The sequence below is a fragment of the Heliangelus exortis genome, chromosome 24 (assembly GCF_036169615.1).
Source record: "Heliangelus exortis chromosome 24, bHelExo1.hap1, whole genome shotgun sequence".
Taxonomy (NCBI): domain Eukaryota; kingdom Metazoa; phylum Chordata; class Aves; order Apodiformes; family Trochilidae; genus Heliangelus; species Heliangelus exortis.
This window is the reverse complement of record NC_092445.1, coordinates 3,012,598-3,040,100: the sequence shown is the minus strand read 5'-3', so window position 1 is coordinate 3,040,100 and position 27,503 is coordinate 3,012,598. Positions and strand designations below refer to the sequence as shown.

General features: G+C 49.1%; 3 protein-coding genes and 1 long non-coding RNA gene across 5 annotated transcripts; 3 read left to right on the top strand and 1 right to left on the bottom strand.

Moving 5' to 3' along the window:
* The first annotated feature begins 470 nt into the window (after positions 1-470).
* On the top strand, positions 471-13,078 carry CEP85 (centrosomal protein 85). 2 transcript variants are annotated; one of them, XM_071768027.1, is made up of 13 exons: positions 471-594; positions 2,035-2,187; positions 4,305-5,020; positions 5,641-5,774; positions 6,202-6,319; positions 6,682-6,867; positions 7,227-7,379; positions 7,618-7,772; positions 8,799-8,919; positions 9,439-9,489; positions 9,573-9,680; positions 10,285-10,513; positions 10,919-13,078. In XM_071768027.1, exons 1-13 carry the CDS (start codon positions 498-500, stop codon positions 11,080-11,082), a joined length of 2,385 nt encoding a protein of 794 aa, XP_071624128.1. In that variant the 5' UTR covers positions 471-497; the 3' UTR covers positions 11,083-13,078. The 2 variants fall into 2 exon arrangements, with proteins under 2 accessions (XP_071624128.1, XP_071624129.1); XM_071768028.1 differs by lacking the exons at positions 471-594; positions 2,035-2,187 and adding an exon at positions 3,695-3,948.
* Positions 13,079-13,166: 88 nt separating this feature from the next.
* On the top strand, positions 13,167-15,178 carry SH3BGRL3 (SH3 domain binding glutamate rich protein like 3). Its single transcript, XM_071768048.1, is given in 4 exon segments — positions 13,167-13,228; positions 13,230-13,359; positions 13,690-13,857; positions 14,212-15,178. Coding segments are annotated over 4 exon segments (426 nt in total). The 3' UTR covers positions 14,278-15,178.
* A 16-nt stretch (positions 15,179-15,194) lies between these two features.
* UBXN11 (UBX domain protein 11) lies at positions 15,195-26,590 on the bottom strand. Its single transcript, XM_071768035.1, has 12 exons — positions 26,496-26,590; positions 26,161-26,261; positions 25,394-25,448; positions 24,287-24,345; positions 23,729-23,843; positions 22,195-22,412; positions 21,821-21,898; positions 20,511-20,631; positions 18,715-18,815; positions 18,433-18,500; positions 17,569-17,715; positions 15,195-16,832 (listed from the first exon to the last, which is right to left on the bottom strand). Exons 1-12 carry the CDS (start codon positions 26,500-26,502, stop codon positions 16,664-16,666), a joined length of 1,239 nt encoding a protein of 412 aa, XP_071624136.1. The 5' UTR covers positions 26,503-26,590; the 3' UTR covers positions 15,195-16,663.
* On the top strand, positions 22,409-27,304 carry LOC139807276 (uncharacterized). Its single transcript, XR_011730513.1, has 4 exons — positions 22,409-23,321; positions 24,170-24,255; positions 26,209-26,321; positions 26,571-27,304. It is a non-coding gene; the product is annotated as an uncharacterized lncRNA (long non-coding RNA).
* The last annotated feature ends 199 nt before the right edge of the window (positions 27,305-27,503 follow it).

The following is a 27,503-nucleotide window of genomic DNA, read 5'->3' as shown; positions in this document are numbered from 1 at the left end:
CCTGCCTGAAATACTTAAGAGAAGCAGATAAATTAAACCAAAGCTCTGGATGAGATAACGATTGCCATTTATGGAGCAGCTGTGCTAAGTTTTGAATGGCTGCATTTCTGCCTGTAGTTGCTGAGTGACCTCTGCAGAGGGCAGAAAGGAACCGGTGTAGGGTTAAGGCTTTTCAGGGGAAATTTTGAGTCTCCAGAGATGTAAAGGCAGCCTGTAGGTACAATGGTGACTGATGCTCTATAAATAACTGCCCTGGGGATGACACATGCCCGGGTTGAAAAGCACTGCTGCAGACCTGGAGAGTGCTGCAAACAGGGACTCTGCTCATTTCTCAGGCATGAAGAAAACCTACAAAATGTTTTTAAGCATTGCAGGATTGAAGCAGAGGTACTCATGGGAGCAAACACTAATTAAATGTGAAATACAGTTGTGACTGAAGAGCAGCTGATGTTTGCTTGGGTAGTGGGAGCAGGGTTTGGTTTATGCTGTTTTAAAATATGATTTTTATTTCTTGCCCTGTAGTTCCTGGGATAAATAAGATGGCTGCTCTTGAGAAACATCCAGACCTGAGGCTCCAGCAGAACAGCCCATCAGGTAAGGACAGTCCTTTCTCTAAAGCCCTGCTGTTGCCAGATCCTGTTTCATTTTCTCTGAGGAGACAAGTGGCCCTGAGAGGAGTTCTTTACAAAAGCTTTTTATTTAAAAAAACCAAAACAAAACACTAAAACAAACAATGCCTTATTCCTGCAAAGTGAAACAATTGGATGGGTAGATAAGAGTAGAGAATAATTTGATAACAAACCTATCTCTTGAGTGATAGCTGAAAAATCTGGAAGAGTTCTTAACAGGTAATGCAAAAATGTGTCTTTAATTCAACCAGTTTTGCTGTGTGCCAGTGCTGCTGCTCTTTTTAGTCTGAATGTCAGAGCATCAGCTGGGTGTAATCTCTCCAAACTTTGTGAAGGGAGTCTAATTTACTGCTCTTGCATTCTGTCTTCCATAATAAGATTGATTTTCACTCTCCTGGTGGTATTATTTGACTTCCTGGTGCTTACTTCCCCTTGCAAAACAGATTTCTCTAGCTATAACGTGGGGAGTCACACACGGATGAGTTTGGGGTTTATTGGCACTGGTAATTAGTTATGGCTTAAAATCACAGAATCCTAGAATTGGCTGGGTTGGAAGGGACCTCAGAGCTCATCAAGTCCAACCCTTGCTCCACTCCCCCCGTGGTTCCCAGCCCATGGCACTGAGTGCCACATCCAGGCTCTTTTGAAATAGCTCCAGGGATGGAGAATCCACCCCTTCCCTGGGCAGCCCATTCCAATGCCTGATCACCCTCTCCCTAAAGAAATTCTTTCTAATGTCCAACCTAAACCTCCCCTGGCACAACTTGAGACCTCTTGTGCCCTCTTGTCTTGCTGAGAGTTGCCTGGGAAAAGAGCCCAACCCCCCCCTGGCTCCAACCTCCTTTCAGGGAGTTGGAGAGAGTGATGAGGTCTCCCCTGAGCCTCCTCTTCTCCAGCCTCAACACCCTCAGCTCCCTCAGCCCTTCCTCACAGGACTTGTGCTGGATCCCTTCCCAGCCTCCTTGCTCTTCTCTGGACCTGCTCCAGCACCTCAATCTCCTTCCTGAGCTGAGGGGCCCAGAACTGGACACAGGACTCAAGCTGTGGCCTCCCCAGGGCTGAGCACAGGGGCAGAATCCCTTCCCTGGACCTGCTGGCCACGCTGTTCCTGAGCCAGCCCAGGATGCCATTGGCCTTCTTGGCCACCTGGGCACACTGCTGGCTCCTCTTCAGCTTCCTGGCAATCCAGACTCCCAGCTCCCTTTCTGCCACTCTGTGCCCAGCCTGGAGCTCCCCATGGGGTTCTTGTGGCCAAAGTGCAGGACCCGGCACTTGGAATGCTGAACCTCATCCCGTTGGGATCAGCCCAACTCTCCAGTCTGTCCAGGTCCCTCTGCAGAGGGGTACTCAGAGGTTTTTCAGCCTGTTGGCTAAAGCACAAATATCCCTGGCTTTTTCTTTCCAGATCCCAGCACTGGTCAGAAGGGTAATTTCTTGGAGACTGATTGGAAGACACCAATGCTGTCTGAGAAGTTCCAGAGCCGTGTCAGCCGCTGCCCGAGCGTGGCCAACAGTGGGGATGGGGGCATTGGGACCTCCTGCTCAGACAGCACAGAAGGTGAGGGTTGCCACCAAAGACTTTTTTAAAAGACCAACAAGCATAAACAGCCCTAAAATGTAAAACTTGGGGAGAGCAGAGCCTGTAACCATGCTTGGAGAGTGTTTCTAAACCAGTGTCTGGCAGGGATACGCTGCCTGAAATACAAACAAGTGATTTGCTGTTTCTCTGAGCTACTTTGGTTATCTTGGAACTGCAGTAAGGGTTTTAACTGACTGAAAGAGCCACCTGAGTGATTTGCTGGCTTGTATTGACCAACAAGTGATTTATCAGCAAGTCTGTTGTTACTAAGAGATAATTTATAGGTGACTGTAGAGACTTCAGACCAGTGTGTAAAGCTCCTCAGTGTTAGAGCTGTGTGCCTTGCCCTCAGCTGAGGCACGTTCTCTGAAATCTCTCATGCCAGCAATCCTTTCCACCTGTGTTTTATCTTCACCCATTACAATGACATAAACCACCACTGAGTCACTGATTCTTTCAGCAGTTTGTGCTCTTCTTTAAAACAGCCCATGTGTTTCACAAGCTGCCCTGAGGCTTTTGAATCAGATGTAGATCTTGGTCATGTGTGAGTTGAAATGAAGGCTTTTTAGCAAGTCTGGCTTGTGGAAATATTGCTGGAAATATCAAAGTGTGTGTGTTTGTGTCCCATCTGGCCTCACTCAGGACAATAAAACATCCAGTTTCATGCTGAGGGCCGGGGAGGTGACAGTGCCTCTTTTGGAAATTGCCCTTGTCAGTGGCTGTGATGTTGTAGCCTTGTTTGTAGGGGCTGAGTTGTGCCACAGAGAGCTGGAGCATGCTGTCTGTCTGGTCACTGTGTCTGTCAGAAATGCTGTGACAGCCCTGAGCACACCTGAGGAACTGACTGCAGCATCCTGACGTGGGTGCTGCTCAGAGAACTCGGGTTCCTGGTGGTGACCCTGGGGTATAAATTTAGGGGCTTGTTCTGGTTTGGGCCAGGATAAAGGTGATTTTCTGTCTTGTAATTTTGCTTTCAGCTAAGTTTCTTTTAAGTAGAAAGTAGGGCTGTAAAAAGAAATGGTACTGTCCCTTCTGTTTGCCCAGGGGAAGGCAGCATGGTGCTCTCTGGAGTTCCTAAACACTACCAAGTGAAGTCTGAGAGATTTTTTCCCCTTTCTCCTTGTTTTTGAGATGTCTTTCCCATTGCTGTGATAGCTTCCCTACAGTTTTCTGAAGTCTTTGCAGAGTCTGCTTTTGTTCCTGTTCAAATCTTAATGTTTTATTCCTTTTGGGGTCACACACAGGTGGAAGGGCTGACCTCACAGTCCTGAGGAAAGCTGGATTAAAGGAAGCCTTTAGCCAAAGCCACACAGAAAAGAAGTTTGTGCACCTGGGGAGAAACCTGGGCTTCCTGCAGTCCACAAGATATCAGGACAAGGAGTGGGAGCAGGCACTTTGGTGGTTGCCTTTCTCAGCTCTTGCTGTTGCTGTATTGAAATCTGAGAGTTGCTAAGAATAACCCTGCATTTCCAGGCAGCCAGGTTTGGTGCCCTCCGACAGGACGGGCTGCGTGCGCTGAGCTCTGCCTCATTTCCTGTGGCAGTAAGGAGAGAGTCATTCCTCCAATCTCTAGAAAAAGCTCCCTTGGGGTCCTGGAGGAGCTGCTTGGTGATGTAGTGTTAGTGTTCTGCTGTGTCTGAAGCTCATCATGGGCTTGGGGAAGGTTCTGGTTAAGTTTGGTTACGGTTCAGAGGTGCTGAGCTGTGGGACGGGAGGAGGAGAATCTCACTGTTCAGCTGAGTAAGTTTCAGCCTTTTTATTCCATTTAAAGGACTTGCTTTCTAACTTGTTGAATTAAGATTATACTATAGTAGCTTAAAACCAAAGGATTAACATGTACTGAGCTAAACTTGGATTCTACCCATGGTTTGTGGTGGTAGGAAAATGTCAGCAGGCTCCTGGAAGTGGTTGTGAGGGGGCACACAGGTGTGCCTTCCTCTTGCTGCTGCTTAGGGGGATGTGTCTGGGGGGAGAAAAATTGTTTTTTAAATTCTTTAGGAAAAGTTTTTTAGCAGAAGAATGGCTGTTCATGTCAGAATGTTTCAGAATTATCATTACAGCATCACTTTTTTTTTTTTTCTTTTTTCCCCCTATAGACTTTTGCAATTCCAGTAACGGTTCCACATTCCAGCCCATCAAAACCCAAGTGATCATCCCAACAGCCCATGTAATGCCTTCTACCTTGGGTGCCTCACCCTCCAAGCTGTGCTCTGCAGGAGAGCAGGGCCCTTCACAGCCTACTTCAAACCCTGCTATGCCAGGATCTGCTTCTGAACACGCAGGGCTCATGAGAAATGGAGACTTTAATGCTGGGAAGTCATCTCAGGTGCCACCCAGGGATTTCTTACGTCCCTATGGGCCTTCAGGGAAAAATAGTTTTGAGCAATCCTGGCATCCTGTTTCTGATCACATGAGAACAGAAGATCCTTGGAAGTTTGACACTCCTGCCATCGAGCGTACCCTTAACCAGTCTCTCTTTTCAGATAGCTTGTGCACTGACCCTCTTCACAGGTTCCAGAAGTTCAATCCAAACTCTGAGGCAGGAAAGGACCATTATAAAGTGCTGCCAGAAAGTAAGCAAGGGGCTGGGGCTAATGGAGCCTGTGAGCCTCAGGATGGAACGTGGCCAAGTGGGAGCAGGCTGATGCCCACAGGACTTCAGGGCAACAATTTCTTTTCAAAACCTGGAACTCCTTCATCTGGAGCCTGGATGCAAGAACCCTGCACTCTGCATCCACATGAGAGGCTCTGCGAGCTCAGTGCTTGGAAACAGCAGCTGGAAAAAGTGCAAATGCAAATAGAGCAAATGCAGGTAGGGAGCTGCTTGAGTTTGAAACCCTTCCTGGATCTTTCCATGAGAATCATTGTCCCAGACCTATGAAGCAAGGAGAGAGGGGGAAGTGTGTCAGGCCTCTCCCTGCCTCGAGCTGAAAGAATCTTAATGCTGTGTTTTTACAGCATGTGGTGTCACAGGTGTCATTTAAGGTGTTGCTGATGTCCTGTACTGTGTTACAGCACCACACAAGGGTTCAGAGCAAGAGCTGAAACATCCTGTCTGCTAGGAACTGCAAAGAAAAAGCATGCCAAGCAGTTCTTAAGTTTGTAGAATAATCCTATTCTGTATCTAGACTTAGAAAAGAGACTTTTTTTGAAAAGGTGCATTAGATGGAAACAGGTTGTTTATCACCTCCTACCAGCTGTACCCTAATGTAGGCAAATTGTTTCCAGCAAGCTAGCACAGTGATCTAAAATTATTTGTTAATCTCCAGTTGTGCTTGGGCAAAGTTACTTGTTCTTGGACACTGCTGGAGACTGAAATAGCTGTGTCCTGGCATGCAGATGAGCACACAGAGTGCAAAATAGCTCAAGCAATATTGCAGTTACCTCTGTGGAGCACAAATCTCTCCCTGCTCATTTTCTCTCCTCTTGCAGTTACAAAATGGAGGTGTCTGCCACCATCCTTCTGTGTATTCTCCTTCGTTGCCTTGCCCTGATCCAGCCCAGTGGATCAATATCCTGAACTCCAATGAAAACCTACTCAAGGAGAGAGAGCTTCTCATTGACAGGTGAGAGTCTGATATTGACATGTTTCTAGGTAATCATGGTTACCTTAGAATGTCAAAACCACTGCCTTTTTTCACGAGGACTTTCTGGGAGCTCTTTGAGACCTTTGCTTTCAATTTGTTCTTTATGAATTTGGGCTGGCAAACAACACTTCTTACACCTAGCACTGGTGGTCCATAAGCTTTCTGAAGATGTAAGTCCTCATGAAAGCTACCTTCAGCATTTGGACTATGAAGACTTTTTCTGCTTGCTCAGTTTGAGTCCTCTAATTTCTCTCTCACTTGACTCACAAGCTCAGCCAAGCTGGATGCTCTAAAGTGTCCAAGGCTTGTGTGTTTTATCCTTGCTGGGGGGAAGGCTGTTCATGTTGTCTTGCTCTCTGTGTTTGAGAACAGTGTATTGACCTGTTTTTTTGGGTTTTTTTAACAGACAAAGACAACACATATCCCAGTTGGAGCAGAAACTCAGGGAGAGTGAGCTGCAGGTTCACAATGCCCTGCTTGGCTGTCCAGCATCCTACGGAGATGTCTACATGTTGAGAATGCAGGTAATTGGGTGCAACAGGGTGTCAGGAAGAAATATGTATCAAATCCATTAGCCCCACCACTTCTCCTGAGGTGTTTCCTGAGCAGGAGGGTTGTGCAGAGTGAAATTTTCTTTGGTATGGGCTGCCAGTTACCTGTCACCTCCAAGAGCTTCTGTGCCTCTTGAGATTTCAGGCCTTAAAGGGTTTGTTTAGAAGCTGTGCTGGAGATGCAAACAGCTGACAGCACAAGCAAGTTCTGCTTTGGATACTACAGTAAATAAGATGAAGCTGAATTATGTTTGGGCTGAGAATACAGCTCTGAGGCAGCCTCAGCTGCTCAGTGCCAGTTGGTAACCAAGAGGATTCTCCCTCTCTGTTTGCAGGAGCTGCAGCGGGAAAACGCGTTTCTTCGGGCACAGTTCACTGAGAAAACTGAGTCCCTCAGTAAGGAAAAGATTGAATTGGAGAGAAAATTGGCTGCTGCAGAGGTGGATATGAAGCTGATCCGGGAGTCACTGAAGGAAACTATGCAGAAACATGCAGAGGAGTTAAAGAAACAGGATGAAAGGGTATGGTCCTGTTGATCCAGAGGTGGAAAGGTGTTTTTTTTTCCTTCAAAAAAGAGTTGATGTAGTGTCTAGGTTAAAGTTCTCTGTAGCACTGTGTTAGTGCAGGTGTTTTCTGATCTCTTTATAGAATACTTTAGCTTATAGGATGAAGCTCTTCCTCCTGCTGTTAGAAGTCTTTCAGTACCTCTTAAGCAGAGAGGAAGCTTGTCTTTTAGCTAAGTGAGCAGAAATGGTGCTGAGCTAAGGTGGTCTTGTATTTTGGTGTTGAGTGCTGTTCAAAAAAGGTGAATGAATGGGCTTACAAAGAACTGAGGAATGGACAAGAAATTGCATAAACTTTTCTATAACTGTCCCTGCAGGTAAAGGGAAGAGACAAACACATTAGTAACCTTAAAAAGAAATGCCAGAAGGAAACTGAACAAAACAGAGAAAGACAACAGAGAATTGAGACCCTGGAACGATACTTGGCTGATCTGCCAACCCTTGAGGACCACCAGAAACAGAGTCAGAAGGTAAAACTACCTCCTAGTTGAAAGCTCTTACCATAATTGCTCAGGTGACTTTTCTGCAGCTGCTGTTAATCCCCTGTGCAGCTGCTCATGTTGTGGCCTGGACTTTTTTGAGAAGGAATGTTCTGAGCTACAGCTGAAAATTGCCACAGGAGTGGTAAAACTTGGCATTGTGAATATAATTGAAACATGGTGAAACCCTTGGGAGGTCTCTAGAGTCTTGTGATGGTCTTTGTTGCAGCTGAAGGAATCTGAACTGAAGAGTGCTGCTATGCAGGAAACAGTGCTGGCACTGGAAACTGAGCTTGGAGACCTCCGGGCTGCTTTCAGGGAGCAAGAGATGCAGTTAGAAACCCAAAAGCACAAAGAGCTGGAGCTTCTTTCCACTGTCCGCAGGTAAAAAATCAGGAGGATTAGAGTAAACTTCATCTTCATAGAATCCTAGAATTGGCTGGGTTGGAAGGGACCTCAGAGCTCATCAAGTCCAACCCTTGCTCCACTCCCCCCGTGGTTCCCAGCCCATGGCACTGAGTGCCACATCCAGGCTCTTTGGAAATATCTCCAGGGATGGAGAATCCACCCCTTCCCTGGGCAGCCCATTCCAATGGCTGAGCACCCTCTCCAGAAAGAAATTCTTTCTAATGTCCAACCTAAACCTCCCCTGGCACAACTTGAGACCTCTTGTGCCCTCTTGTCTTGCTGAGAGTTGCCTGGGAAAAGAGCCCAACCCCCCCCTGGCTCCAACCTCCTTTCAGGGAGTTGGAGAGAGTGATGAGGTCTCCCCTGAGCCTCCTCTTCTCCAGCCTCAACACCCCCAGCTCCCTCAGCCCTTCCTCACAGGACTTGTGCTGGATCCCTTCCCAGCCTCCTTCCTCTTCTCTGGACCTGCTCCAGCACCTCAATCTCCTTCCTGAGCTGAGGGGCCCAGAACTGGACACAGGACTCAAGCTGTGGCCTCCCCAGGGCTGAGCACAGGGAAGGAATAGCACTGAAGGAATTGCTGCACAAACCAGTGATGATCCAGCACAGCCTGTGTCCCACTTGAGCCAGGTTACTGTGGATGGGTGATGTTTATGTGAGCATTCACCAAAGCATCATCTTCAAATTCCATGTGCCAAGAGGGAAAGGTTGGGAGCAGAAGCAGATGGGAGGCCCCTGTTCTCTCCCCAGGGTTTGCCTGTGTCTGCAGGTTGTTGCTCTCAACTGTAACTCCTTGCAAAATGGCCCTGTGTAGTCTGCAAGAGTTACATCCACAATACCATGTCCAGGGGCTCCTTCCTTCACAGCCCTGGCAGTTTGCAAGCTGGGATTCAAACAGGGCAACGTTGCCACCTGATAAGAAAATCATTTGCTGCCTGATATGGTTTAGTGAGGGAAATCCCCCAGATAAAGCTGGTTTTCCCATGGTGTTTGATTTTTCAGCTTGCAGGATAAGGTGCAGCAGTGTGTAAAGAATGCAGAGAGAGGACCCCCAGCTCAGGATGGGGAGAGACAGAAAAAAGAAAATGATGCTCTTAAGAAAGACTGTGATTGCCTCAGGAAGGTAAGAGCCTGTCCCAGCTGGGAATCATGTTCTTTTTCCTTCTACTGAGTCACATCAAGCACTGAAATGTAATAAGGGACTTTTGCAGTCAGAATTACATTTTTGCAGTCAGAATTACATTTTTGCAGTCAGAATTACATTTTTGCAGTCAGAATTACATTTTGCAGTCAGAATTACATTTTTGCAGTCAGAATTACATTGAAACAGGTTTCTGGAATTCCAAACTGAGGGGTTTTAAAAGCTGTTTTTGTTGTGTTAGCCAGTAACACTGTGGAGAAGTTACAGGATGCAGAAGAGGGGAGAGGAAAACCACAAGAACTGCAACTTCTCCAGCCTGGAGCTGATACTTCTAATGGTGCCTTTTGTCAGGGGATTCAAGTCCATTACTGACAGTGGCTGTGAGTAAAGCAGTGAGTGGACAGGAAAGAGGAGAGGAGATGCAGGCCTACTGAGGGAGAAATCCTGGTGGTATTACTGAGTCTGTGTGGCCAGTTTTGATGCCTCTGCTTTTGCTTCCAGATTGTGGACAAACAGCAGAAGAAGATGGAGCAGTTGTCATTGCAATTAAAGGTGAGAGGTGACTGGAGAGGGATCTAGAATTGAAAATCTGCTGTGAAGGGAGTTACTGACTCCCTTCCCATGGTCTCTTCCAGAATTTGGAAGACCAGGTGGCCCAGGAAGAGGGGACAAGCCAAGCTCTGAGAGAAGAGGCAATGAGAAGGGAAAATGGACTGCAGCAGCTCCGAACTGCTGTGAAAGAGGTCAGAAGGGGAGTGTTTAGAGAAAAATGGATTGTCTTTTAGGAAAACCCTGAGTTTACAGTTGGTAGCACCACCTTTCCTGCTTTGGGCTGGTCAGTTGCCCCATCAGTGCTCTCAAAGGAGGTTTTCTTTCTTCAAAATCAGGAGAGAGGCATTTTCTGCCTGGGGAACTTGAGCTGGAGTTGCAGGTTGTGGGGGAGGAGGCTGAGCTTGCCAGCTGGGGGAGCAAGGTGGCCAGCAGGAGCCCAAACTCTGCTCCAGCCCTGGCTGAAGAGCAGGGCTGAGCCCCACTCACAAGCTTAAAGGAAATGGAGCACAATGGTATCCCTGAAGGAGTGAGATGACCTGTGTTGAGCTGAGAAATGGGTGCACAACCTCCTGGAAGCTGATTTTGTTGTACCCTGCCTCAGGAGGCTCAGTGGAGTGTCTGGAAATGCCAAATGCTCACACCCTGTAGGGCTGACACTCACCTGGCCAGAGTCTGGAGGCGCTGGATGACAATCAGCTCCTCCTGCCTTCTGTGCTCCCATTATCATTGAGCAGTTCAGTTGTTTCAAGCATGCCAGTTCTGTGCCACCAACCTGCCCTGTCTGCTTTTGTTCAGCTTTCAGTGCAGAACCAAGATCTCATTGAGAAGAACCTGACCCTTCAGGAACAGCTCCGTCAGGCAGAGCTAACAACCCAGCCCCTGCCTGCTGAGACAGCTCAGCTGGCCCAGGAGCTGCAGCTTGAGCTGGAGACCTGCCTGCAGGATCTGCAGTCTGTCTACAGCATTGTCACTCAGAGGGCTCAGGGCAAGGACCCCAACCTCTCTCTGCTCCTGGGCATTCACTGTAAGTATGCAGAGTAAAGGCAGAGCAAGCCCATCCCTGGAAGTATTCAAGGCTGGGTTGAATGGAGACTTGAACAACCTGGTCTAGTGGGAGGTGGCTCTGTGCAGGGGTGTTGAAAGTAGATGATTTTTAAGGTCCCTTCCAACCCAAACCATTGTGTGAAACCCCACATTATGGCAGGGTTAAATAACCTGCAGCTAACGTAGCATGGAAGGTTCTCATTTTTCTGGGATTGTGAACTTTCTTCCTGTGATTAGCTGGCTCTGAAGGTGCCCACTGGAGCAGCTGAATGTGAAGGGTAGAGCTTCTTTTGCAAATGTGAGGTTTTTTTCTGGTTTGCCTGCAAATGTATGTGATCCTTGGTCAGAGTTGCATGTGGGATAACTCCTTTCTCTGACTCCACAGCTGTGCAGTACTCTGCTAAGGAGAAGGATGACTTGCTGAGCCCTGATGGACTTGCAAAGAAACTGGTGGAGGTAAAACAGCTTCATAAAGAGGTGGAGGACTTAAGGACAGCAATATCTGACAGATATGCTCAGGACATGGGAGACAACTGCATCACCCAGTAAAGAACACTCCCCAAAGTAAGACAGGACATAAAGACTTGGGAGTTCAGAGCTCCTACAACCCAAAACCTATTCAGCACTTTACCATCCCTTTGCTTGGGTACAAGATATGTGACTTAAATGTGGGTTTATTAATCAGGGAGTTTGTTGCCAGAAGTCTTTAGCTGCTGACTGGTTAACTGGAATCATTCAGGGCTTCAGTGTCAGGCTTTGCAGTAGCTTTGATCTTGTGGAATGTGTTTATGCTGTGTTTGCTGGAGCTGGTGTGGTCTCTGAACTCTGGGAGATGAATTCTGAATTGCCTTCCAGGCATGTCAAATGCTGAACATGCAAATGTGAGTTAAAATCATCACTAAAAGGAAATGTATGCCCCTGGTCTTTCTGATAAATTCTCTGTGCAGATCCTGTGTGACAAGTAAGACCAGAGGATGATCAGAGTGCTCAGGGGAGATGTGTGGAGTTCAGATCAAGCAGGTGTGCCAGTTACACCACTGCTAATGACCTCAAAGTGCTACCAGCTCCCCAGATGCTGTTTGCAGGGCTCTGGTGTGGATGCTTCTTTAGGCATTCATGGGAGCAGAACCTGCTTTCCTCAGGGAAATGCAACTGGGGTCTTTCAATAGGCAACAGGAGCTGGGCAATAAACCAACACTAAAAGAACTCCAAAAACACTCCCCCTGAGCACTGTTACCCCAGAAGCCTTAAGCTTTTTTATCCCCCAAAACCAGCACTTTGGGTGTGGGGATGATTCAGCCTGCAGAGGATGTGGAATGATGCTGTAGTGCCTTAATGAGCTAGAGAAACCTCCTGTCCCCATGCTGCTTTGTGCTTAATGCATCTGCTGACAGGGTGAGGACCTGCTGTTTTTTCTAGCAGCCTTTAGAGACCTCACAGACAACCCTGAGAAGCCTGGAATGTCTGTGGACCCTTTTCCAGAGCAGCAGAGAGCCTCTGTGCCCCCAGGGACCCCACTGCAGGCCAGTGGGGAGACTTGGCTGCTTGGCTCTCTGCTTGATGAAGCCATTCTGGTCCTAATCTGGCAGGATGGTACAGATGGATCCCAGAGCTCCTCCTGATGCCTGCAAGCACTCAGGTTTGGTTGTAACCCTGCCCTTTGGGATTGGTTTAAGAGTAAAGAAGTAGGGACTATAATGGGGGAAAAAATCTGTTGAAACTCTGGCTGTTTGGTTGCTTTTGGTTCACGTTGGGGCTGCAACCCCTAGGTTTGGAAGAAGTATTTTTTTTATTATTATTATTCTGTTGTGTTAAAACTTAAGACCAAATCTGTTTTGTTCTTGATGTTTGGCCATCGTGGCTGATGGTGGCAGCAAACAGATTAGGGAGAGAGCATGGCACCTGCCTGCCCTGTCCTTTCCTCAGCTTGTGTGTTACATTTCAGGCTGTTTCTGTCCCCAGGCTGCCAGTGCTGTGCTCTGAGCTAGATGTGGGCCAAGGCTATTTCCCAGAGTTGTTTTTGGTGGCTGCTGGGAGCTCACTGAGGCAGGGAGAACCATCAACTGGGAATGTTGCTTTCCCAGCCCACAGCAGGGTGCTGGTTAGCACCATCCCCGTTCCCTTTGGGGGGGGGAAGGGGTGCAGGATCTGGTTCCCAGGTGTTGTGCAGGGACAGGGGTGCTTTCTGTCCCGAGCTGCACAAACGGGATCACAGCTCGAATCCCATCTGGACACGGGAGCAAAGTTCCCACCCCATCCTCCTGCAAAACTGGGCTCCCTCTGTCCAAAATGGGGAATCTCCTCTGCCATACCTGTGCCTGCTGCTCTCCATGGGGTGGAAATCTCGGGTTTTTCTTTGCGGAGCATCCCGAGCATGGCCGCAGGACCACAGCTCCCCCCATCCCCGTGTCTGCCCGGCTCCCTGCGGTTTCCTCCCCTCTCTCCCCCCCGCCCCATCGCGTTGGTCCCGGTGTGTTTCTCTCATCCTTTGTCTCTTTATACCGAGTGTTTTAACTCTCAAATAAAGTCGCTTTGCTCCACTGTGTGCGAAGCCATCCTGGTCCCGTTACCGCCGGTCTGGGCTGTGTCCGGTACCGGTGGCCTCTCCCGACACCGGACCCCGCCGAGTCCGCATGCCCGGTACCGCCGGTCTCATTGGTCCCCGCAGTCACATGCAGGGCGGCGGCGGGGCCGCCCGATCCTTCCTTCCCTCCCTCCTTTCCCTCCCAACCTCTTCCATCCGCCGGGCTGAGCGCAGGGAGCGGCCGCGATCGCAGGATGAGCACGCTCAAGGTCTACAGCACCTCGGTCACCGGGTCCCGGGAGGTGAGCGGGGGGCTCGGGCTGGGGTCTCACTCCCCTGGGGTTGGGGTGTGTGTGTGTGTGTGTGTGTGTTTCTTCCTCCTGGAGCTATGAAGCTCCCCCGCCCCATCCCAGGTGGATCCTCACGCTGCACCGATCTCTTCTTCCCCTCCAATCCCCCCCAAACCCTACCGGATGTGCCCCCGCCCCCCTAGCACGGCCGAGTCCCGCAGCCAGGTGGGGTCTGGATGGTGAGGATGATGCTGAGCATGTCCAGCACGGCAGGGTGTGTGCCCACCCTTCGGGTTCCTCTCCTGCTCCCCCATAACCAACCTTTCCCCACCCGGGCTCCAGATCAAATCGCAACAGAGTGAAGTAACCCGAATCTTGGATGGGAAAAACATCAAATATGAGCTGGTGGATATCTCCCAGGACAATGCTCTCCGGGAGGAGATGAGGGCAAAGGCAGGCAACCCCAAAGCCATCCCACCCCAGATCGTCAACGGGGACCACTACTGTGGGGTAAGCACTGTGGAGGTTGGGGGTTGGGCAAGAATCCCCTCTTGGTTTTGTTACAAGGGGTGTCAGGGCAGCATTCCAGAGGTGTTTCATGGGAGGTGCACAGATGAAAGCTCTGCCCAGGCTTAATGGGTGTTTGGAGTTGGGTGAGGTGAAAAACAGCACCCAGACAGAGAGACACTGGGTGACTGTGGGCAGTGGGGCTGTCCCCACTTTGCCCTGACACCTTCTGTGTGACTGTCACCCATGCTGTGAGCCAATTAGTGCTGTGTGCTCGGGGGACCCTGTGCTGCCTGCCTGGTGGGAGCATTCAGTTCACTCCTGCCTTCTGAGCAACCATGTGGCTTTTCCCTGCAGGATTACGAGCTCTTCGTGGAAGCAGTGGAACAAAACACCCTGCAGGAGTTCCTGAAGCTGGCCTGAGCCCCTGCTCCCACCCCCTGCCCCACGTCCTGGACTCTACCTGCAATCCCGAGCACCCTCATCTCCGACCACCTTCACTTCCAGGTTGTCAGCACATCTCCTGGCATTGTGCCCTGTTATCCCAGCGTAGGGAAAACCCATGACCAAAACTCCTCATTGCAGCTGCCTGTGATTCCCTCCTGCCTGACCCTGATAATCATCTCGGAGGGATCCAAAGAAAAGTCTGATGCTCGCTGCTCATGGCCTTCCAACCAAGCTGGGCCTGGCTCTCACTGCAGCTTCCAGTGCCTCTGTAAACAGCAAAGCCTCTGGGGCTGTGAGAAGTGCAGCTGTCCATCAGCCCTCTCTCCTCCTTAGGGAGAGCTTCTGCTACAGGAAGGAAGGGCTTTAGGGTTGCATGTTACTTCTCACTTCTCCCAGTTGCTGTTAAAATTGTAAATCCTGCTGCCTCACTTCCTTTTGTTATTAATTTCCTCCTTCATCTCAACTGAAGAGATTTTGACAACTAAGGTGATTGTCAAGTTTTGTTTCAATGCAAAATACTGCACAAAGCTGGGGGCTGACCACCCGGGGGCTAAGGCTGATGCCCCTGGGCTGCCAGCCTGGGGGGGTGGATAGCCCTGGAAATGGGACCAGAGCTGCTCCATCTGCCCTCTGCTGCCAGGCAGTGGGTGCTGGGGCTCCCTCATGAGTGTTAATGGCTCAGGGCTGCTCCAGAACAGCTGATGTTCCAGCTGTCTTATCTTTCCTCTTTGAGTTAGCTGCTTTTTTTTTTTTTTTTCTTTTTCCAACCCAGACCAAGTGCATTTTTTTTCCTGCCAAAAAAAAAAAAAAAAAAAAAAGCAAATTTATAACCAAGTGTTGTCTTCCAAGATGCTATTAAATGTTACTATACCTTTCACCTTGGCACTCATGGGTTTCTTTATAAATTTGGTTTTATTTTGACTACAGGTTAATGATCACACTACGTAAAGATTCTGAGCCATTTCCAGCTCAGAGAAGCTGAGTCAGTCACTGCTGCAGCCTGACACAAAGATCTTAACACCTTAGGTTGGTGCTGCTAATCAAAGGCTCACAGGACTTGTCTGAATATCCTACAGCATGGTAGTGCCAGGTACCTCTCTCAAACCTTCCTCTGCTCTGCCTGGGAAGAACCACAGCCTGGGGGAGGGAGAGCTTCAGCCAGGCATGGGAGTGAAAAATAAACCCTGGCTCTGAGGTGACCTGGTTGGTGATAGATCAGGATGCAGAGGGGCAGTGGAAAAGGTTCCCTGTGTCTGCTGTCAGTGGCAAAAGGAGGAAATGAACTTAAAGCTGTGGGGATTGAGTCACTGATCACAGGGAGCCCGTGGAAGTGCACAAGTGGTGCACGAGTGATAGTTCTTGTGTTTGAGTTGTGCAGGGTCCAGCTCTGTTTGGGAGGGGTCTGGGAAGTGCTCTAGGTATCCTGCTGCCTTCCACAGCAACTGTTCCTCTGGAATCTTTATGGAAAGAAAAAACTGCAACTGAAACAAGTGTTTTCCTCGGGAGCCTTTAACAAGGGCTGGGTGGCAGCGTGTGCAGGGCCCCTGCTAACAGGGAACCTGCCAGAAGGTGCTGCCTTGCACCAGTGGGAGTGCTGTCAAGTGGGAGCTTGTCACAGCTGAAAGGGGAAGAATGTGCTGGAGAAGTGCAGCCCTGGCTCCCAGGAGAGGGAGGAAGGAAGATGCTTTACTCAGGGTTCAGCAGAGAAGCAGCAAAGGGTTTCTGCTCTTCTCCAATGACAGGGTGTCCTGTTGCAGCATCCCAGCTCCCTGCAGCAGGGAGGGAGGGAGACAGGTTGGGGCTCCTGCTCAGTGTGGAGCCTGGGCCTGGCTGGAGCTGGGGGTTGGCTAAGGGAAGGAGTTTGTTCATGTACAGGAAAGCCAGCAGCAGGATCTCCTGGCAGTGGCTCAGGGCCTGTTGGTTTAGCTTCACCAGGGACAGTGTAACTGAGCTTGTTTCTCTCCTTGGTGTAAATGGAGTTGAAATCTCTGTCGAGCAGCTGTGTGTGGAAAGCAAACTGACCCTGGCTGTTTGTCTGTCCTGCTATGGAGTCCTTGAGCCCAGCTAAGTACCTGCCCAGCACCAGTGTAAAGCCTCCCCTGGGCAGGGATCAGATGTCCCTCCTTTAGGAACCCATCTGACTTGGGGAAAAGCATTCACCTGCAAGGCAGCAGGACTGGGGCCAAAGGGAGAGGCCCAACCCCTGCCTCTAAGTTCTTCTCTCCATCCCAGGTTACAGCATAAGGAAACTAAATTTGGAAAGACATCCCCCTGCTCTCTTTCCAGCCTGGGAGTGTTACAGCAGAGCTATCAGTGGGAGGCAGCTCCTTCCTCTGGCAGAGCTGGGGGTGAGCAGCTCTTGTTAGAAGCTGCTTCCAGCTCTGTCCCTGTCTTGCTGGGAGGGGTCTTTTCTTCGTAGCAACAAGGAGGTGTTGGGGGTCAGGCCACATTCCTGCAGACTCCTGGAATTGTCCATGTACACCCTCTGGGGAAAGGTACTGATGATCTCATACGAGTCAGAGTCTCCACCCCTAGGAAAGAACAGCACAATCTTTCCTAAGCACAGGATCCCCCAAGGTTTTGCTGAGATGCTCTGGCTGATCCAGCTGGGGTTATGTAAAAGCAGAGGGAAGAGACAGTTTCACAAGCATAGGCTGAACAGAAAAAAAGCTTTTTCCTTCCCAAACTGCAACCAGCCAGCCATGGAGTGAGCATTCCAGCCTGCGCAGCTGCGGTGGGGAAGGAGGATCCTGCATCCCAACAGCAGTGAGCTCATTGTGGGCTCAGACCAAGGCCAAAGCTACAGCCCAGAACATGAACAGAGAGAGCAAGGGAGACCCCTCAGCCATCTGGAACTGACCCCAAAGGGATGTGTGAGCTCACACAAATGAGTTACAGAGCTGGCTGAGCAAAGGGTGGTGTGTGTCCAGCAGTGGGATCCATCAGCCAAGCTGGAGGTTGCAGTTCAGCTTCCAGGGTGCCTGGGGAACACTGGTGAGTGTGAGGTGAGGGCTGCTGGCAGCTGGAGAAAGAGAGAAGGCAAAAGAGGCTTCTCCCTGCTGCTGTGTCAGCACTTTGGCAAAGGTGGGTATTAAACTCTGAGCTAAGTGTGACCCTGGCAGCGCTGCCCAGATGAGCACCTCTGGTGTTGGGAGGAGCTTGGCTTGGGTTGAGCTGTTTGAAGCACATCTCCAGGGCCTTCAGGGATACCAAGAAACCTTTCCTGGGGCTTGAAGGAGCTGGGTGGGGAGGAAGTCCCAGGCCCACCTGGCACGGGTGAGGTGTTGGCGCAGGTCCCCGATGGTCTCTGTCAGCAGCATCCTGATGGTGTAGGTCTGCTCCCCACTCTCGGATTTGATGCGGAGAGAGCAGAGAGCAGGGCCAGGAGCTTCAGCTTCTTCAGCTGTCTTCATCCTGGAGGTTAGAAAAACCTCATCAGCTGAGGAGTGAGGAGGGTGAGGGCTTCTCAATGGGCAGAGGCTCTGAGCTCTCAGGGTGAGCCTGACTAGGGAGAAGTGTTCCATGTTTGGGAATGTCCTTGAGATGAACAAGGCCCCATCTGGCTGTGGGTGAGCAGACCAAACTGTTAAAGGATGCCTTGGAAAGAGGGTTGCTGACCTTTTTCAGCTTTTTCATTTTAGATCAGGGGTGTCTGGTAAGTACTTTGCCCTACTTTTTTGATTAAAAATAGTCTGCTTGGATATCTTTTTTTTTTTTTTTTTTTTTTTCATTAGCTATTTGGGTCTTGTGTTGCTAGAAGGCTATGAGTGGAAAAAGTGGTGGTGGAAAAGTGGACCTCCTACTCAGGCATCAGTTTCCTGGAGGCATTGTCCCATTTAACATGACCACAAGCAGCCTTTTGAGTGGTTTTGAATTCTCAGGTCTTGGCTTGCTGTTGGGAAAAGTATTTCATAGCAATAAGAAATGTTTTGAACAACAGATTTTGTTAGATTTAAAAGGTGGCAGACTCCCAAAACTTGGCCTTTCTTTTCTAATTGCTTTTAAGGTATAGGATAGAAGGGGCAAGATCATTTACTTCCTCAGTGGAATTCCCTGAAATAAACCCTTGGTGATGAAATAGGAGGAAGATGAGAGCCTGATAGGGCAGGGATGGAGGGGCTGTGCCTGTACCTCTCCAGAGCAGACAGCCTGGATGTCTCCGCCAGGATCCCTTTCCTGCTCCTCACCCCATTGGAGCCCTGAAACCAAACCAGGTGAGTGTCACCCCTGCCTGCTCTGCACAAAGAGCAGCTGCTGCCAGGAAAAGTCAGGAGCAAGTGCCAAAGTGCTACGTGTGCCCCGGTGGAGCCTCTCTGGGAGGAGGAGGCAGAGAGGATGGGGTGGTGGTGAGTGCTGAGCCCAGGGAGTTGGTGCTGATCACCTCCTGTGGGTGTTTGGGGGGTCTGCTTGTACCTCCTGTGCTGCTTGGGCTGAATCTTGGGTACCAGTTACTTCTTCTCCATGTTTTGAGGCCTTGGAAAGCTTGTTGACCTGCTCCAAAGGGACTCTGGGATCTGCAAGAGCAGAAGGAAGATGTGTCCAGGTATCATCTTTTTGCCAGATGACTTTTTCCCCCCAAAATAAGCTGATTTAGCAAAATGAGAGAGCACAACAGCCTACAGGGAGAGCTCCAGCCTCCCTCATCTGGGCTGAGGCTGTCTCCTTCCTTGAAGTGTGTCCCACTTTCTGGCCCACTTAAAGGTTTGTTTATCAACATCCACCCTGCAGCCTGCTCAGCAAATAGCTGTGATGCAGCACAGGTTGCAACCTGTTTTACTCTGCAGTGAACAGTAAAACCAAACTGTGAGAATATTCACAGGCTTGGAAAGTTTGTTTTTTATCTTGTGAAGGGGGTATTTGTACATGTCCTTTTTTCTGTGGTGTCACTGGGCAATTATTTTTTATTTTGACTGTTGGATAAAGGAAACATTTGGAACAGCTGCTGTTTGTGAATGAACTTGAGATGAATGAACAAGTTGTACGGTTTTATATAAATAGGAAGATGTTGCTGATGGCAATGCATGTGTTTGGATTTAGTTTTGCATGCACAAACCCACTACATTCTGTCTTTCTGACTGACTGCTCATGACTTTCCAATCCTGACAGGTATTGCTTACACAGACTGCTGGAGTCTAGAAGCAAAATGAGGAATCTGTGGCTTGACCTTATGACCCATGTTCTGTTATGGAAAAATTCCTCTTCAGACTTCCTACTTGGTACAGTTAAGTTTGGTCTGGCTTCAAGATATCTGCCTTTATGGAATGAGCCTGCAGGAGAACTGAAGGTTGTTTGTAAGCTACTCCCCACCCCCAGATCTGTAGGGTTCCCTCAGCATCTTCTGATGCTGATAATGGTGAAGCCAGAAAGAGCTTGGCCTTTTAGAAAGGTGCAGGGCAGATAGGTTTTTGGAAATGCTGATTTTCTGTTCTTCTATAACCTGACATGTCTCATTCTGTAGGAGGATTTAATGCTCAGCCCTGGGGAGGCCACAGCTTGAGTCCTGTGTCCAGTTCTGGGCCCCTCAGCTCAGGAAGGAGATTGAGGTGCTGGAGCAGGTCCAGAGAAGAGCAAGGAGGCTGGGAAGGGATCCAGCACAAGTCCTGTGAGGAAGGGCTGAGGGAGCTGGGGGTGTTGAGGCTGGAGAAGAGGAGGCTCAGGGGAGACCTCATCACTCTCTCCAACTCCCTGAAAGGAGGTTGGAGCCAGGGGGGGGTTGGGCTCTTTTCCCAGGCAACTCTCAGCAAGACAAGAGGGCACAAGAGGTCTCAAGTTGTGCCAGGGGAGGTTTAGGTTGGACATTAGAAAGAATTTCTTTCTGGAGAGGGGGATCAGCCATTGGAATGGGCTGCCCAGGGAAGGGGTGGATTCTCCATCCCTGGAGATATTTCAAAAGAGCCTGGATGTGGCACTCAGTGCCATGGGCTGGGAACCACGGGGGGAGTGGATCAAGGGTTGGACTTGATGAGCTCTGAGGTCCCTTCCAACCCAGCCCATTCTAGGACTCTATGAATGAGGAGAGGGCACAGTGTGTGCTGCCTGGTCCCACCTCCTGAAGAAACATTTGGGGCAGGGTTGTGACCCACAAGTGTTGCCTTCCTTGCTGAGCCCCTCCATGTTTTCCCCCCTACCTGCTGGACTGCCCTGGTAAGGTTTAGATTCCCCTCTTGGGGATTTAGCTGTGCATTTTTGAGGCAGATTTAAGAATTTACCTGAGATCTTGGTGGTTTCCTGTAGTTCACTTGATTTTGAATGGCCAACTACTTGGCCATGGCCAGGAAAGCTTCCTGGGAGGTGTCTCTCCTGAAATACCACGTCCCTTCTGTCAGTGACCTGTAGAATTAAGGCCACCTGCCATAAGCAGATCTGACACAAGCTCGTTCTCACTGCATCAGGGCACAACAATCCACAGCAATGACACCCAAGAGTTGTAAACCCCAAATCAAACCAAGTGAGCTGCTTCCTTGGAAGCTGCTCCAGCTCTCTCAGGGAAATGCATTTTCAGCTCTTTAACAAAGCAAATCCTGATGGATCCCTCAAATCCCTGGGAGAGCCTCAACTGGCACTGAGCAGCTGCTCCTTTCCACCAGCTGGATGAAAAAGGGTTGGACCTGACCTTTCCTCTGTGACTTCTTCCATGCTTAAGAACACCCTCTGGGTAGAAAGTGATGGGAAAGTACCTGTATTGCAGGTAGATGGCTGTGTTGTCTGTCTGTATATACCTCAGATTACTGTCCTGTGGCTTCCAGATACAGCCAGCTATGCATGGATTACAAGCAACCACAGCCTCGAGAGCCTTGTGCAATCCTTCCTCCATTCTCCTTCCAATCCTTCCTCCATCTCATTTTCTTCCTCCCAGCTTGCTCTGGCCATCCTGACCTCATCCTTGTCTGGGCAGTCCTGCCCTGCTTTGTGGCAGTAGGTCAGTGCACCCCTCTGATTTGTGCCTCCTTGTGTTTCAGATGCACTTGGAGACCTAGATTAGAGTCCTGGGAGGCCTTCTGCCTGAATATGTGGCCTTGGCTTCTTGCCATTTCTAAGAGATTTTAAAAAATGGGGCTCCAAAGAACCTCAGGTGGCCAAATCCATTTGAACTGTTGCAAAATACATTCTCCCCACCTCCACCTTGAGAGATATTTGTTCATCCTGTTACTTTCAAAGCTTTTCCAGGGGAACTATTTGAGAACTTTTTGATACATGGCTCTTTAGATGCTGCATGTACTCATTCTACAAAGCCTCCTCTGCCCTCAGAAGTTTTGTTTCAAGCCAGGCCATCAGTGAAGCACAGAAAGCAACTGGCTCTGAAACCCTCACTCACATCCTGTCACAGCTCCAGCAGGTGTGCTCCAGCCACCCCTTACCCCAAGACACAATCACAGAATTAGGCTGTGTGCAGAAACCTGAAACTTAATTTACTGTGTGGGAACATACAGCAAATTAATGAAAGGAACCTGAACATTTTATTTTTTAGGGAGCAAGAGAGAATTTCTTCCAGAAAGCTGATGAGGAGGGTTTTGCTTACCTGCAGAGGGATGCCATCTGGGTAGCGAGCTTGCAGCTCTGAAGGGAAATACCCATCCAGGATGTCCTGCAGGCATTGCTGAAACAAAATGAGAGCTCGTGGGCATCCCTCAGGCTTTCTATTTATCTCAGGACTGACACGTTCCTTTTGGGCTGCTCCTATTTGTGGTGTTATTGCTGTGCAGAAAAGTCGACGTAAAAGACCCAGAATGTCCATCCCTAAAGACTTGTGTGGGTTTGTGCAGTAATTTTTAAAGGTGCCATGGGAACACAGCTGAGCTCACAAGCCCCTTTCCTATGCATTCCCTTTCCTGAGGGTTAGGGAGCAGCAGCAGGATGGGACTGAGTCTAATTCCTCTACTGACCATTCCATACCTGTGTGGATGGGTCCTCATAGGGCCGAAAGGTTCCGTTGAATGTGATGATCCCATTTTGATACAGAGTGAGAGACAAGGGCTCTGCCTGCCTCAGCCGAGCCCCCCCTGGTGTGTGCTCAATTTGAGAAGTGCCCTCTCCAGCCAGGACGTTCAAATCCTTCACATTTTCCAAGATTTGATCAAAATCGATCTGGGGTTTGGAGACAACTGCTTCACCTGTGGCAGGGAGATCAGAGTTACTGGAGGAAGGGAACGAGCAAGCTTTCACTTCTGTCTGAATTTGAGGTGGGTTTGAGCCCTAACACTTCAGGGACTGTCTGTGCTGCTTTTTCACACTTCATCTTTGGCACTTTTCCAAAGTGTGGTGCAAGGCTGCTGCTGTGGTGCTGCACTGCCAGGGTTACGTGGGTGTGTGCTATACCACAAGGGCAGGGCTGCAGGAAAACAGCCCTGGTGCTGCAAGCTAAGACAACCCCAGCTCCAGCCAGCTCCGTGGAGGCCACCCCCAGCTCCTTTGGCTGTGCTGGCACTTTATGCAGTGCTGCAAAATGCACAGAGTGAGGAACTTGAGTAGCTGGAGTAACTAGATTGGATAAATTGATCAGTGAAGGCTTCCTGCAGAAGTGTCAGTGTAAACACAGAGAGCTGCTTGCACCCTGGGATGCTGCAGAGGATGTTTACTGGGTGCTTGAGGAGGATGGTAGGGTGAAGCAATAAGAGTTGTGATGAGGCAGAAGAATGAAATCAGAAGAGGAAATGTAAGAAAAGAGGTAGGCAGAGGTACAGCCTTTGGTGTTTTCTGTTTCCCCTTGACAAAAGGGGGAGAGGAAATATCTCTTTAAAAGGGTGAGCAAGTTGAAAACAATGATAAATATTTTTACTTCCCCCATCTTCCCTTCTGCAGCTAATGGAGCAAAGGATTAGTTAGCTGACATTTGCATGGTGCTTAGGAAGTAAGCATTGGCTCTACAGCCCAAGTATTATATTTTTTTTCTGTTACCACTTCCTAAGAAGCCATTGCCAAATCTGCTTGGGCCCCATACAGCACAATCAGGTCTCAAACTGCTCACGTGGTGGTTGGGAGGAAAAGCAAACAATACTCTCTGGTGGAGACAAGCACTATGGGTAAGTTACTACAGCTACTATACACAAAAAGTATCTGATTCTGGTTTCCACCTATTTTACATGAATGTTATTAGAGCAGTCAAGCTTCAAATGGTTGGGGTGTGTGAGTTCTTCAGGAAGCAGCTGCTGAGAGGGTGTCCTCCCAAATGGCTGAGCCATCAAGTTCTCTTCCTCTAGACAGGGATTGCAAAAATAGGTTTATAAAATACCAACGTTCTGCCTGGCATAGCTCCTGATAAACTCCTCCATGTCACTGGCTCTGAGATGGACACATCTGAAAACCTCATCAGAGGGTCCCAAATTCTGAAAACTGAATTCTGGGTCTTTACTCTGAGAACTATGAACCTTCTGTAAGCACGTGGCAGGAGCTGGGTTAGCTCCCTCAGCAGAGGGTGCTGGTGCTTTACCTGGCTTCCAGAAGCTTCTTACTGGCAGCTCTTCTTCATTCTTAAGCAATTCATCATCTTCCAGCTGTTCATGTCTCTCTCCAACCCAAATCAGACCATAGTCATTTAGAAACCTCTGTAAAAGGAAGGTAGAAGGTGGAGAGCTTCACAAACCCAGAATTGGAAGCCTGCTCAGTTGTGACTGAGAAGCAGAAGGACAAGTGAAAGAGGAGGTTTGTCTGGGGCTCTTTGGCCCTGGCAGACAAACTCACTGCCCGGAGTAGTAGACAAAAGGGAATGTTGAGAGTATCTGTAGTGACACAGTGAGTAAGGCTGTAGTAACTACAAAGACTATTTCTACAGTCCTAGAAATCAACATGAAGAGGCTTGCAGGAGACACAAATGTCTGTGCATTAAAAACCTCCTACTATGGCTCACATCCAATCTGTTCTCTCTTTTCAGAGGGATGAGGTGAAGAATTGGGATGATCAAAGCAGCAGCTTGAACCAGACCAAGCAGCCTGGGATGGCAGCAACCTCAAACCAAAGGTGCAGAGGGCAAGTGAAGCAGCTGTCTCACCTCCATCTCCCAGACCTGGGTCTGCAGCTCAAGGCACCTCATTTCCAGTTCCTCTGCATCTGTAAGAGAAGACTTTGTTTTTATTATATATACAGCCTTAAAGAAGAGCTATAGGCAACCCATGTTGCACAGCACAGATGCCCCAGCAGCCCCTCCTAAACTGTAAATGAACTCAAACCAATACAACACAGGAGCTGAACATGTGCTCTGCATGCTGGATAATTCAACCTGCAGCAGTTTGCTAGAGATGCTGATGGGCTAAAAGGAAGTTATGAATGGTCCTGGTGGAGTTTAATGCTGTGGGAAGCTGAAGTGAGTGCTGCTGTTTGCAATTAGACAATTAGAATTGCTTGGCTTACTCAGGTTTAAGGGACCTATTAAAAAAAATGAGCAGGTGTCCACTTAAGCTGGATCCAGAAACCTCAGCTGAATGACTAGAACAATGCATGATGAGCTACAAAACACATTTGTGGTTTGACAGGCATATTCTTCTTCTCTTCTTGTGGAAATGGAGAACTTACCACAGGTTTGTGCTAGTAAGTTAGTGCAGCCAATGTAGGAAGTGTGTCTGGACTCAGCTGGAGAGCTGCTGGATTCCAGGGAACTGAATGGGGGGGGAAAACCTTCAGTGACTCCCTCAAAGTTGGCTTCAATTTAGAGTCAGGCTGCTTTACAGGACAAGTGCCAAGGCTTGTAATGCTGCTGGAGACTCTTGGCAGATTGTTGGTTTTGCTTAGGTGGCAGAAGCTCTGTTTTTCCATGTGTTTGAACTCTGCAGTATTTACCATTCCTTTCTTACCATCCTCAGGTATCTGGGGCTTGGTCTGTGCTGATGGAAGCTTAGTAACTCTGAGAAAATAGGTCAGGAAATAGTGTTTTGGGCTCCCTCAGAAAAACCCAGCTGTGGATACAAGTGTGAAGTGTTGCATCTGCTTCAGGAAATAGCAACAGGTGTCTGCAACCCAAACCACTCCCCGAAGAGGTTTTTGGGCTTTTTAAGGCCAGGACAGCTCAGAGAATTCTCCAAGCCTGCCCTGCTGCAATATCAGGAACTCTGTAGCTCTTCCACAGGTAGGAACAAGGTGCCAAGGGTAGAACAAGTTTTACCTTCTCTTTTCTGAAGAGTCTTCATCTTCTCTTCAAGTTCAGTAATCCTCTTGTCCTTTAAGACCAGAACAAATAATGACCTTGTTTAGTTCCTTGCCCTTCAGGACCTTGAGGCACTGTTTGCATGTTGAGTCCTGGCTGGGTGAGTCAGCAATGCACAAACTCTCACCCCACTCAGAGGCAGGGTCAGAAAAGGCTCTATCACCTCCTAAATGCCTTAATTAGACTCAAATGAGGGGTGGGATATAAAAACACAGCTCCAGCAATAGGTGAGGGACTGCTGACCTGTCTCACGCTCCACCATCTACACAAGAACTGTAGAACTGTGCTGTCTGCTCAGGCCCAGCTCTTCCTCTCACCTGTAGTGAGTGGCTGATCTAGAAACAAACCCAACATCTCTGCAGCCACCTCTTTAAAAAAAGTAGAGGGTGTTTCTTTGAAGCTGGCTCCAGGATGACTCTGACTCGTGAGCAGTTGTTGTTTCAGAAAGCAAAAGGCAGAAGAGAAAAGTCTGGAGCCCAAAAACAAATGATAGCAGTGGAAGGGTACTGAGAGGCTTTATTTGCAGAAGTCACAGCAGGGCCTGTCCACTCTCCCACCCCAAAGATCAATTGCTTTTGTGTTTGTGCAATTAACAGCACAGGAGACAGATGAACAACTTCTAGCCCAAACTAGGTCTGAGCAGGAGTGATGCTGCTGTGGTGTCAACTATCAAAGCAGGGCACAGAACAAGCTCAGGAAGGGGCAGGATTTTTTTTTTTTTTTACCTTTAGTTTGATTTCTTCTGCTTGTTTCTCTATTTTTTGTTCCAAAAGAGCGATTTTTTGCATCATGGAGGACATGAGCTCTGTATCAGCACAAGCTGCATCTGAAAGTACAAGTACAAGGTGTTACTTCTCCAAAATGGCCTTCAGTTCTGCCCCAGCAGGTAGGAGAAGGGGACCCTTTGGGGTACTGGGTGGAAACTCCTGACTGGTTGGGAGATGGATGTGTCCCCAAGAGGGTGACTGCAGGAATTAACCTTGGCCTGGGGTGTTGAGTCCACCAGACTGTCACTGAGAAACTGGTGGCCCAGAATCCCCTAATCACTGAGGGACTTTACCCTGCATGTTCCTTTTGGTGGAGTTCCCCTGGAGCAGGGGGGGAAAGCTGCCTTGAACAGGATTCTTTGTCCTAGGAGGCAGGTTGGCATCTTCTGAGAAGAGACCTGGAGACCATGGAAGAAAGAAAAGAGGTCAGCATTTTGGATATGACTTTTCCAAAAGCAGATAAAGAAATACTGAAAAAAAGAGAGGGTTCAGTCCATTCCCTCCTGGAAGCCCTTTCAGACTGAGTGTTTGGGGACACTTGTTCTAAGCCAAGACCAGAGGGAAGGTCTGAAGTCAGTGACTGGGAAGAGTAAACACAAAACGGGGCTGGCAAAACCAGGCCAGGAGTCTTGTACAGAGCACACTGCACAGCAAGGCAGAAAGTGGTGATACTGAGCTATTTTAATAAAAAATAATTAAAAAAAAAAAAAAAGGTAAAACCCAAACACTTTAGGATTATCAGAAGCAACAAACTTCAGAGGCAGTGGAAAAGGTCTAAGATCTAGTGGGAAGGATGTGACCTAAAATGAAACTGTGAAAATAGAGGGAGCTCTAACGTGCTCTAGGGCTTGCTGAGGATGTGGAAACCTTTTGTTACTTATCTGATTTTGGACTTCTGTAGAAGTGAAAGCGTTACAATCATTGTGAAACGGGGAGGCTGGGAAGAAAAAGCCTTGCCAGGCAATGCACTTGGACAGTTCTGCCCTGGTATTAAAATTGAGGGGATGAGTAAGAATGGTTCATTAACCAGGTCTGAAAGACCTGTAGGGATCAGCTTTTTGGGGGGATCGTTGCCAAAAAGAGGCTCAAAACACGAGATTAACCGACATCCCCGGGGGGGCTGGGGGTGGTGTGCGACCTGGGGCCACCGCGGTGTGCGCTGAGGGGGGGGCGCGGTGTGTCGGGGGTGGAGGGGGCTGGGGGGCTGATCTGAGGGGGGGGGTGTGCGGGATCTCCCCTCCCCTCCTCCCCGCAGCACCACTCACCCCGCGCTCAGCGCTCCGCCGCCATCTTGTGTACAG

Bases quoted from the DNA above. Each gene is read 5' to 3' on its own strand.
- UBXN11 (XM_071768035.1), bottom strand. The intron at 25,449-26,160 runs GTAAAAAAAAAA...CTGGTCTTAAAG, and splicing joins CAGAAGAAATCAAACTAAAG to GACAAGAGGATTACTGAACT. The intron at 20,632-21,820 runs GTAAGCAAAACC...TTAATTCTACAG, and splicing joins CAGATGGCATCCCTCTGCAG to GTCACTGACAGAAGGGACGT.
- CEP85 (XM_071768027.1), top strand. From the start codon at position 498: ATGATTTTTATTTCTTGCCCTGTAGTTCCTGGGATAAATAAGATGGCT. The intron at 2,188-4,304 runs GTGAGGGTTGCC...TTCCCCCTATAG, and splicing joins CTGCTCAGACAGCACAGAAG to ACTTTTGCAATTCCAGTAAC. The intron at 5,021-5,640 runs GTAGGGAGCTGC...CTCCTCTTGCAG, and splicing joins TGCAAATAGAGCAAATGCAG to TTACAAAATGGAGGTGTCTG.